General features: G+C 40.6%; 1 protein-coding gene across 1 annotated transcript in view; it reads left to right on the plus strand.

The window, feature by feature from the left end:
• TTLL11 (tubulin tyrosine ligase like 11) overlaps positions 1-12,452 on the plus strand; it is a 35,046-nt gene that overhangs the window by 19,343 nt on the left and 3,251 nt on the right. The window contains exons 8-9 of the mRNA XM_057372895.1: positions 8,250-8,507; positions 10,548-10,654. Of these exons, the coding sequence (XP_057228878.1) occupies positions 8,250-8,507; positions 10,548-10,654 (365 nt within the window). The remainder of the gene's footprint in view (positions 1-8,249; positions 8,508-10,547; positions 10,655-12,452) is intronic.

Genomic DNA, 12,452 nt, shown 5'->3' on the forward strand with positions numbered 1-12,452 from the left:
TTCCTTCAGTTCAGATTACTGAAATGTTAACTTGGTTTTTCTGTAGTTGGAGAGTATTTATTTCTCCTGCTATTTCTCATCCTGCTCAAGAAGAACTTGCCTCAATGACTCCATTCAGKTTTGTGAAGCAGATGTTTTGGTATCTTGATCCTTGCTCCCTGCWCTTGCTTTTCCAATTATTTATCTGYTACATCCTTAAGAGCATTTAACCTTTCTCCTATTGATTAGGACAGGCCCTATTGGAAATTCTATGAACTACACTGTGAGATGTCCCTCCATGAAGGGAAGGATCTGGTAGTGCTTGACTGACAGAATAGTTCCACATTGGTTTTAAGAGCCTCTTATGTTGTACTACAGCAACAGAAAATACAATACTGAGTGCAGAACATTGGCAAATAATTTGGACGTGCTGTGGCAAAGTCCTAACACAGGAAAGATAATGAAATCTGATGATAGACCTTTTGATTTCTAAGTGGCTGTAATCTGAAATGCAATCTGAAATGTTTTAATTGACAAAAAATGACTAATAACATTTCTATAAAAATAGCTAAACCCACATCCCTTGCATAGATACAGATTAATTTGTGATTATTCCTATTTTAGCCTTCACCACTGCAAAARGTGCTGTTATTCATCAGTTTTGCAAGCAGCTCTGTGTTTGCTCACACATTGTATTCCAARCACTCACGTCTTGACTGGACAGGCTGTATTTTAACTTGCACATAAAGAGTGAATTCAGTCTTCTCCTGAATCTCCTGCAATGACCCCATATTGAGGGACAGCTGGAAGTGCTTACAATGWACTAAGCAAGTGAGCTGCTGACAGGCCCAGGTCATTCGGAAATTTTAATGGACAAGAATTGATATGGGTTGCAGGATTTGAAAAGGTTTCATTTTCAGTAGTGTGGAGGTAATTGGCCCAAGCTCATGGTGTGCTTTGGCAGTAATTGGTGTGTGCAGTGCCCCCAGCTCCAGCATGAACCCAGCTCTGGGTCTGTGCAGTCAAACTGGGCATGGAGATGAGTTTGGCCAATTACACTGGACTCACAATGTTTTGAGATGCAGMTAATCTAATTAGTTTTTTACTGACTTCTCTTTTCTTTTTGCTCTCTTGTGAGCAATAGAAGAAGGATTGGAGATAAATGTGACTTGTCACAAGTGTCTCCATAAAATCTGAACTTTCCAAACATTTGAATGTATCAACCTATGCAGCAGCAATTACATCTCTTAGATATTCACATCATATTACATTTTAAGTTGATCATTAAGAAGTTTTTTTTGCTTTTCCTGTGTTACTGTGATTCTTACATTAAAAAAATCCCTTTGTGATAAAATACAGAGAAGAGGAAAAATATATCTCTTCTCTAGTTTTTGTAGGGGAGCCACAAGAGTTGCCGTAATCTCCAAGGTTTGCCCAAAAAGAAGGGAGGTGAGGAATAAAGGTGTGGCTGCTTCATCTCTTTCCACATGGCATCAAAATGAATGTTGAGGCAGCAGCTCTAAACATGGCTTTGGATTCAGTTATTTGATTAGAGRTTGTCAGTGACACTTGATGGAAAGAGAGCCCGGTTTAAGGTAGGTTTGGATGCAGTTTATGTCCCTCAGCAGTGTCCCAGCAGCTGATGGCACAGCTCTGCCATCCAAACCTCCTTCCCAAACTGCCACGTGGATCTTGGAGCTCSTCTTTGACTGCTGCTGCTTTGACTGAATTCTAACAAAGCAAGCTGCTCTGTGTTGCTTTGTTTTGTTTTTTAAACCATGAAGTCAGCMGTACTTGAAAGCATCGCTGGGAGCTGTGTTGCATACAGATGTTKGCTGTATCCAGGCGTTGCTGATGGGAAGCTTCAGCTGAAACCAGTGAAAATTCAGSTTAAATATGGTCAGAAATTTGCTCGAGTTACATTGGATAGGATATAAAACAATAGCAATTTTGACCTTATTCATCAAGTACTGAAGTGTTTACTTAAGTGTTTGGYGGAGTCAGCCTTCTGCTGGAAGGGACCTTAMAGATCACCTCATTCCACCCCCTRTAATTTCCTCTTTCGTTTTCAATACAAGAAAGCTTTTGTGGTTTGAAGTTAAAACCACTTTTTTTCATCTCTGAAAGTCTGGGGCAGAGGCAACGTCTGTGTGTGCCTTCCCTATCCAGGGGGCTTCACTGAGAGATTTCTGTGTTCATACAAGGAAGGGAATTGATAGTTAGGTTTGAGAGCAAAGCATTTTTTCCTGACACTTCAATATGTTAATCATTTGAACTGAGTTTCTGCTATCAGCAAAATCATCTTCACCTCTAGGTAGCCTGTRGCTTGCTAACATAATCTAGTTTTTRGGTGGTATCTTACTGCAGGAGCAGTGATTCAGCTGCACTCTTCACTACAGAGCTTTTTCCTGGCTTTTGTATATGCACAATTGCCATTACTAATCTTCAGTTAAATGCATTTTGAATGAAATTTGATTTTCAGAATATTAGTTTAATTGCCTTGTCTAAAATGARGGATATATGTTTATTTAATTTGACATTTCTTCCCTTTCACCTTCTTGAGTGTTTGTGCTGCACAGAAGCAACTCTGCTTTCAATTAATTTTCCAAGTTCTCTRTAATGTAAACTCCAGTAACTTCTAATTTTCTGTAAAGTGAACTTGCTTCCCACCAGATAGTTTTCATAGCAGAAGTGTACAAGTAACTGTAAAGAGAAACTGTAGTTATAGAGTGTGTATTTATGGCTGTATGTACAGCATTTATAGTAGAAAAATGTCTTATTTTTTACCCGTCTCCTTGACATCTTTAAAATCTCTATGTTATGTGTAACTAAAACTACAACCAACTGTGATGGTTTTGCATAAAATCTCTGGGGGGAGCCTTGAATGCTTTGTCTTGGTCTCCACCTTCCAGTCCTTCATGTGACTCCTGAGTCGTGGCATGTATTTTGTGTTCTCTCAGGAATGGTACAACCCATGAACAAATTGATTTCCAAAAATCAGATTTCATGCAGCCTAGAAGATGTTAGAACCAATCGATSAGCCAAGGGCAGACTGAGGTGCATCACCTCACTGAGAAAAGAAASAAATCACTCCTTGCACTGGGGCTCCTGGGCCACATCACAGAGTTTTAATAGATAACAGTGAAATGGAATAAATGGATGTGCATGCACGGATTATATCCCTGAACACCAGTGCAGAGTTCTTATGTGCAGGTGCCTTCTAAGAATTAGAATTTAAAATAACATGCATATACATGAYAGCTGGAAATGCCTAGTTTTTTTGCCTTCAACAGGAGTACTATGATTTATTGGGACAAAGTTGAAAATTATATCTTTTTCTGGCAAGATGTTTATATTTCAAGACYTTTTTCCCCTGTTGTAATTATGTGATAAATGAAAACATTTATTTTTGCTAATATTTGGTCTTAAATAGACTTGGAATGAGAAGGAAAAATGGAGACTATTTCACAGATTTTGCAGGAGGTTTATTATGCTCATTAGCTTCAGGCCATCAGAAAGTTASGTGCTCTCAGGCACTGCACATAATGAGAATGAATATTCGATCATAAACATATTTGAGAACTGTTTGCTTATTCCCSTGTTTGTCCTCAAATAATGGTGAGGGAGTGCAAAGCAGGTTTTTAAGGGACATCAATATTAAATGCTTGGATTTTGGTTTGACTTAAGCAGAGGCATTGAGYAGAAAAATAACATTTTTCCTCTTACAGATATCCTTCAGGTGTCAGTTCTGCAGGATCCTGGTTTTATTACATCAATCACAAGCAGCTTAAGGCTTCCAAAAACATAGTCACAGACAGATGTTGAGCCTGTCTGGGGATTAGAAATATCCTCTTCCATTAAGTATAAATTAAGTTAATCACCAGGTATGAAAGATAAGCAGCATAAACATCATTCCCTGAAGCTTTCATTAAAATTAAAATTCTATTTAAAACTAGGCTTGTACTTTCTATGACTTGATCCCCCTTCAAAGAGATTATATCTGCTGTAAATTTTTACAGTGACAGAGTGACAGAAATTAATGTATTGGGGGCAGTGATGTTCTCTATAATTTAACTTCTGCTGCTAGTCATCTTTCAGCAAGAGAGWTGATTGGCTTATTTTTAAGTAGTAATTGGTCTCTAGTCTCTGAAACACTGAGAAAGCAATAAAACTGCCTAGCACCCAGTTGCCACAAAATGAAAGCATGAAGTCACATGACTTAATAGCAGTGTAATCATCAGTAGTGTTATTTTGTGTATGAGAATTCACCTGCTTTAATAGGAGGATTAAGGCTGATAAAATGCAATTGCACTGCTGCTTYCTGCTCCATTGGATGACAGGGTGAAGCTCCTTTTCTGCCCCAGCATAAGCACAACTGCTTTCTAAGAATAATTTCCACATGGGAAGAAATATCCTGGGGTTTGTTTTTTTTTCTGTTCTGCTGTAAGACACTTGGTGGTCTAATTTCAGWGCATTCCCAGGCTTTACAGCTGGTTTGCCTTTGTGCTATCCTGCATTATTATTTTTCAGGCACGCTTTTCTAAGGAAACAAAAGAAACTCTGGAGAAATAATGAGGCACATAAGTACCTTGAAAGCAAATAGTGAACACAAATAAATCTACTAGGAATAATAACAGCAACCTCCACAGAAAAGAAAKTATTGGGGACTATATTTAATGATCTTTGTTCTGTAATAATTTTTGCTACAGTGGAACAAAGTCTTTGGATGCAGGATTTGCATTGCTTATCCATTATTTCATTACAGTAATGCCATATTTTCTGCTGCWCTCATAGCTGACAGGTAATAACATAAGCATTCACTGCTTGTGTTACATTAAAAGTAATAAATCTGTAGTGAATACAGAATTATATCACCATTATTCTTAAGAGGAGAAAGTTGGAAGTAAAGAATCTCAATTAATAATTAGGAAATAGCTGGGGTTTTTTCAGCACCTGAGACTCCTCAGATGCATTTCTCCTTTAATTATTTAAAGTACATATTAGGGAGAGTTATAGAAATTAAACCACAGCTCTAGTCTGCTCTGCATATGAAATGAAAATGTCAGTAATGTTCTCATCCACGGCTTTGTGTCCCTGGTGTGGAGCAGATCAGGATCCATGCCAAGTCTCTACATCTTGGAAACACTCATTAACACTGTGTGAAGGCAGCAAACTTTCCAGTCTTCTGTTTTCTGCCAAAAGCGATTTAATCTTTAATGAGAAGTGTTTATTTTTRTAATAAATCCATCAATCTGAAGAGGCAGTGAACCATCCTTCTCAGAAAGGGGACTGATGGCTGTGRCAAACAAACAGCACTCCAGGGACAGAAACGGAGAGCCCGGAACGGGCRATGCTGCGGGTGAGAGCTGCTCTGATGGCTGCTGACAGGCTGCAGGCACTTGGGCTTCACTTTTCCAACAGTCTAATAAATTATTTTGGTTTTCTTAAGCAAGATTTTATCCATGGATTCACCTAAAAAGTACTTGYCAACTCTCCAAAACAAGCAGTGCACTCCTTGCCTTTCACCCTTCCTCAGGAAACACCGTGTCAGGCCTAGAAGCTGCAGGTGAAGTTTAAAATCTAAGTGAGGTGATTTACCCARTTTATTTCTTTAACTGAGATACGGGGTTTTTTTTTTGTCTTGGAGAGAGATGGAAATTCTGCTTTCAGCACTTTCTGCTTCCCAGAGACAGGACAGCTGCTGTGTTTTCAAAATGTATTTGGTGTGATCAGAAGTTCGTTGTCTGCCAAGAGCGTGGTGATTATCAATCCTTATGTTTAATCTGATTGATTCTGCTCTTTAAAATGTGGACTCTTTACTGGGGTTGCTTTGCTTCCCTCAAAGCATTCTCCAAAGTGTTGAATAAACTCTATGTAAGAGCCGTATTTTTTCTAACAAAACGTCAAAAATCTCTTACTGTGTGAGTTTAACATTCTTTTAATACTTTTATCTTTGTGCAACTRTATTATTATTTTGAAAGGTGGAAATTCTTGTGCTATTGACGTTTTCTCACTTTGCCAGAGGGTAAAGAGGGAATGAATATTCATTTTCTTCAAATGACACTCACGAGTGGCCAGAACAAAACAAAAGCTGATTACTCACACAACATGTAGGCAAACCATGAACTGCTTGCTATGACATCCTAGGAGTGCTGGAAGTCTCTGTGTTAATAAAAGTAATGGGATTAGTTCATAAAAGCAAATTCATGAATGGTTGATAATGCAGAGACACTGCTCTGGCTTGGCCTTGGTTTCCTAAATGATTTATTTCTGTGAATGAGGCACATGAATATATTTCATTCCTGCACGCTCCAGGTACAAACACTTATCTCTTCTTTGGGAGGTCCATAGTCTGTGGTGATAAATGGCTGGATAGATAGATTTGTCACGCAAAATAATCTCTGCTTTTAACTATGTTAACGTAGTCCTTGCTTGGAGAATAGAGGCTCAGCTGAGGGAATAATTATAGCTTCAGAATCCAGAACATAATATTTTCTTTTATTAGGTAAGCAGTTGTAAGCTGATACTGAAATTGCTTAATTTATACTTCTAGCAATGCCCTAAATGTAAAATACATCAAGTGAGCATTCTTAGAAATATTAACATTGTGATTCTTACCCCGTTTTACTCTGAATTTGACAGCTAAATTTTATATACAAGTATACAAAATGCTGCAAATTTTGAAGCCTTTAATTAGTAGTTGCAAATTTGTTTGTCCCTTAGCAACTTGTATTTGCATAAAGATTAAGGCTGGTCAGAAAGAAAGGGATAAAACATAGATGGAGGAAACATTAATAAATTAGTAATCATGTATAAAAGATAAGTAGTCTTAGATGTCATTTCCATAAGCTTTATTAAAATTTAAATTTTTTTTAAAGCTTCACCACAGTTGATCATTTCTAAAGAGTGCTCTGTCATAAGCTGCAGAATTAGAGAAACGAATGTATTGAGGTCAGACATTAGTATGTAAATTAAGTTTTGCTTTTCTCTGTGTGGCAACAGAAGCATTACCTTATATTTGACCTTTCATTCATTTGCCTGACTCAGCTGTGTCAGTCAAAACAATTAATTCTAAGGAGCAGCTTTAAAGAGCTGATTTGAACATTTTGCAGCAATAGTYTTAGAATCACAGAATCACAGAATCACAGAATTACCAGRYTGGAAGAGACCTTCAAGATCATCGAGTCCAACCTCTGTCCTAACACCTCAACTAAACTAAATCATGGCACYGAGCRCCACATSCAATCTCTTTTTAAACACGTCCAGGGATGGTGACTCCACCACCTCCCCAGGCAGGCCATTCCAATATTTTATCACCCTTTCTGTAAAAAAGTTTCTCCTAATATCTACCCTGTATTTTCCTTGGCACAACTTAAGACTATGTCCTCTCGTTCTGTCAGTTGTTGCCCGGAAAAAGAGACCAACCCCCACCTCACTACAACCAGAAGACTTTTTAAACTACAGTGTGATGGTCCCTGAAAGCAGCAGTGGCTCGGGTGTCCATGAGCACCCTGTTCTGTGGAAGGTGTCCCCATGTGTCACGATCCGCTTAACTCAAGCGGGGGTCGTGAGAGGTTCGTTATCGGAATCTCAGAGTGCAAAAGAAAACGAGGGGCAAATATATATGCTTTAAATAATCAGGAACAATTTATTTGGATATTTTGCGATAGAAGAGGGTGAGAGAGAGAGAAAGAGAGAGAAAAAGAGAGAGAAAAAGAGGGTGGGGTTATAGCTACCAACGGCTTCAGACGAATCCTCCGAGGTTCCATGGGTTCGCCAGCATCCGTCGGGAGAGATCTCTATCGGGGTCTTCTCGGAGAGACTTTTTATAGTCTTTTTGAAAGCGGGTGGCAGCAAGCCAGGGGGTTGCGAAGTATGGAAAACTGGCCAAGCGGTGGGGAAAGAATGTCTATTGTTAAGGTGTGCAGCATGGGCTGTGAGCTGTACCGTTCTCCTCAGGAACGGTGCGATCATCTGTAGCTCACATCCATTGTTCTCAGCAGTCTAGGAGCTGGAAACTTGGCAGTCCTTCCACCTTGATCTGGCTCAGACTCTTTTGAGCAAAAGTCCCCCCTTTCTCCCGCCTTGGGGTTTTTTCGATGATCGTGAGACAGTCAAGGGTCTTCCATACGGTCTCTTACACCATGGCAGGGGTGGATGGGATGAGCTCTGAGCACCCTGCTCTGTGGAAGGTGTCCCCATGGCAGGGGTGGATGGGATGACCTCTGAGCTCCCTCCCAGTCCAACTCCTCTGTGGTTGCGTTGTGCAGGTGCCGCAGTCTGGAGCAGGTGCGGGACGCGAGCGAGGAGCTGCCGGACGCGGGGCTGGTGGCGCGCTCGGAGCCGGACGTTCACAGGAGCGCCGAGGCCGCGCTGCCCTCGCTGTGCCTCAAGCAGGTGTTCCCCAAATACGCCAAGCAGTTCAGCTACCTGCGCCTCGTCGACAGGGTGGCCGCCTTGTTCATCCGATTCCTCGGGGTCAAAGGGACCACCAAGCTGGGGCCGACGGGGTTCCGCACCTTCATCAGGTCAGTGGGATAAAAGCTGGTTGTATACACCTTCAACCTGGTGTACCGTAACCAGGTGTACCTGGTTGTGATACACCTTCAACTGGCAGGGTTTGAAATGCCTTCCAGCGTGGAGCCATTGCCTGTTCCATTACAAAATAGATCCGTTTTCATCATGCCAAGCTCCTGAAATACCTGACCTGTGAGTCCGTGTCTAGGAGGAAGTTGGGTCTTTATTTGACAGCAGATCAGGGATASTTTGGCAGATACAATTTGCCATCTTCGTCAACATGTCACGTTCCCAGGAAATGRGAGAAATATCATTGTGAGAAAGTGACAACTGAAATTGGGTCACTTGATCTGATTCTGTCGGCGGTGGGGGCAGCGCCGTCCGCCCCAGGCCGCAGGAAGGATTCCCAAATGCCAGTTCCTGATGCGCTGTTCAGGGAGGATTTGCATTGTGAAATTGCACCTTGCAATGTCAAGGAACTCAATTTATTTTTTCACATTTTATTTAGGAGGGTTTTTTTCATTGTTTTTTATGGCTCTATCTGTTCTAGTCATGGTACGAATACTTCATTTTGTGTCTTTCATTGACTATGACAAAAGAAATGAGCAGCAGCAGCAGATGTACTCTTAAAACACAGATCCTGTTTCCTGTTTCTATGCAGATGCATTTAGCATTCAGGAATGAATATGCAACAACTTGGTYTATACAAATTATGATATATATAAAATGTTTGAAGGCATCTGCTCTATCCACAGACCAGCACAGGATTGCATCCAGTTCTGTGTTTTTTGTAGTTTAATCCAGCCTTATTTTGGCACTTGTCAGAGGAACACAGMATAAATGCCAACATTTGCTTTTAAGAATATTCAAATAAATTGCCATATCTTAATGAAATAGTRTTTGCAGTTTCTTAATGCATGTTAAATTAAACTTTTTAATACTGGCAGATATTTTGTTTATTTTCTCCCAGAGGATCTATACCAGCTATAASGCCCTTTTCTGAAGAGCTGTCATTGCTGCTCATTTCAGAAGGAAGGTCAGGTTTCTGTGTGTTGTATCACTTTTCAGGAATAAAATGATACATGAGTGGGATCTGGTGTGTGGGCAAGTGCTTGCAGAGACTGTCCACCCAAATTCTGGCTCATCAAAATCTGTTCTCCTTTAATATTTTCTTCATTCTAAAAAAATAACTAAAAAGGAAACACTGATTGTGTCTCTAGTCTTTGTTTGGATGCTGCCTGAGAATTTTTTGACTATGTAGGCCAGACCTCCAGACCTTACTCTATATTTTAAGGGAGCTCTGCTGAGATTAGTAAAGAGTGAGATTCATTTCAGTTATCTGGGTTTGGGGTGGAGAGCTTTGGGTTTTTTTGTTTCTTTTCTGGCTAGAAATGTTGGCCAGCTCTTTGGCACGTGCAGTGGTTGCAGCCAGGCTGCCAGACATCTGGAAATGCTGGCCACAGGGCCAGTTCCCATCCCCTGATCAACACTGCACTGTGGACTCGAACCACACAGGAGTCCCAGCTCCACATCCCCACAGCCWGAGCTGCATCCAGAGCTGAGTTCAGCAGCACGAGGATAAATCTCATCAGTGTTCAGGCATGGAGAAGGAAAGCTGTGCCTGAAAGCTTCCTCCAGCCCTTTCCAAACAGGATCAGTCAGAYAAATAAAAGGGTATTTCTCTGTGCAAACTCTGCCTCATGCAGATAGTCTGTGCAGATTTGTGGGGGGTTTTGTGGTGTACCAATTAATTCCATTCTCTTACAGCCTCAGAGTACTGGCAATAGCCTGGGAGGAAGCTCTGTGTAGCAGTCAGGTCATAGCTTTAATTGAAATATTCCGGGTTTGGGCGTGTTCCATTCAGATAGGAGCACTAAATGAATGCTGGTCTGTTTGCTCCCTGCTGTGTGTGTTTTATTAGAGTGAGCAGTTACAGTGAGTCCGTACGCATGAATTGAGCAAATTTTTCACCTGTAAGTTGCCCTTGCAGAATTTTTCCCAACTTGGGAGTTTAGATGTAATCGGAATCTCTTCTTTATTTTTTTTAACAGAAACTGCAAACTGAGTAACAGCAATTTTTCAATGGCTGCTGTAGATATCCTATATATTGATATCACAAGGAGGTGGAATAACATGGGCATTGACCACAAAGAATCAGGTAACCCAGGTTTGTATTGAAAAATGATGAAATTTGGCATYGGGGGTTATTCTTTTCCCATTTTAGTAGCTTAGGTACACTTCAAACATTCAATAGAAATGAGAACAAGCCATGTACACCTGAGGCATGCACATTTATAACCATTTCTTCTGGTTAGTGCTGTGGTAGTTACCCTTCAGGGTAGCACTACCTTAGGTACGTGAGGGTCACCTCAGTTTCCCGGCTATCTAAAATCTGAGTATTTACATTTAGCATTCAGGGTGGCTATAAATCATTTATGTGGTTGCTGGATAGAATTTCACTAGGAAAAACAACAGACATGCAATTGAATCATCAGGCTTTCCAAAATTAAGAGATTAGTGGATGGTGTCAATGAGCCAGATGTTTTTAGGTGTTAAAACACAGAATACCCCCATTTCTGTTGGCTTTGTGTTCAGCCCACTCCCAGATGTAACCAAGACAGGCACAATTCTGTTGTTCTAAAGTAGCTTCTAACTTTTTTCATCATGTACTTCACATGAGTGTCACTTCTGGGGACAAAGTGTGTTTGCTACCAGAGGTGCTTTCCCTGCCTGGAGCTCACCRTGACTGATAAAATAATTTACTGAGCCGGCAGCTGCTGCTTTCAGATAACTCAACAATTCCTTTGCAAGCTGTTTTACAGCCAAGATTGTAAACGACCCCAGCTGCAGCCTTGGTTGRGAGAAATTATACTTCAGAATGTAATTGTCATATTTTGAAAAGGTGCCTTTCCTGCAGCATCAATAAGCCAACRTAGTTAAAAACCCCAAACCTTTCAATATCTCATCCTAAAATAATCTCCTAAAGTGTATGTTCAAACTRGGAGAGCCAGTTAAAGCACAAAGCAGTGCTAACTGTGCCTTGTGGCTGGCATTTTGCACAACCAATTGGGGTCTGACTTCTTAATTAAGAATTGGAGTAGGTTTTATTATTTCAAGATTTTAAATACAATAATTAATGTTAATACACTGCTCCTCTTCCCCTTGGCTCTGGTAAAGTGCTGATAGAGAGATATGATCAAACAGCACCTGRAGAGTCTCTGCTGCAGCATGTGGCTTCTGCAGAGGACTTTGTGCGGGAAGGGGCAGAGCAGATGTATTATAGCAGAGACTTTTTTTTGGCACTGCACACTTCAGCTGTTTGTTTTTCATTCASTTGAAACAACTATTGTGGAATTGGTGGGTATGACTGAAAAAATGGCCTCTTCACCTTCAAAGGGGTTTGTACTCGGTGCAGGCTGTGCAGAAGCAAAGCAGTGCTTCACATAAGCTCGCATCTTGCTAAGGTAGTGCTTGGTAATGCAGTTACCTTCATAGTGTTACAGACTGAAATAACACACTGCTGTGAACTTTTTGGTCGGATCCATCTCTAAAAATACAGAGTTGAAAAGACTCAATTCAGTTGCCGACATAAACTTGTTTTTTCTCTCCAGCTGGATTGTTTTCCTTGATACTCAGTATATTGCTGTGTGTCTGATTTGGTTTCAACTTAATAATTTTGGCAGCAGAAATTAAGGCTAATACTGCATCAATTTAGTGGTGCAATATCCTGAAATGGGTTCTTGCTGTACCACTTTGCCTCTRGATTCCAGGCTGAGGTGTGCAAAGCCAGAAGCTGCCTCAGTGATAGAAAATATCACCCATCTGTAACCCAGCCTGGGCTTAGCCTGCCCTGAAACACCCAATGAGTGTGACATACAAATAAAACCTTGGCGTTTGGTCTTAGAAGGACAGACAATTTTTTTTTTCTTTCTGAGCATTCCAGATGGCTGCCATTT

Source organism: Malurus melanocephalus, unplaced genomic scaffold (assembly GCF_030028575.1).
Source record: "Malurus melanocephalus ecotype Western Australia unplaced genomic scaffold, MMel_1.1 scaffold_181, whole genome shotgun sequence".
Classification (NCBI taxonomy): Eukaryota; Metazoa; Chordata; class Aves; order Passeriformes; family Maluridae; genus Malurus; species Malurus melanocephalus.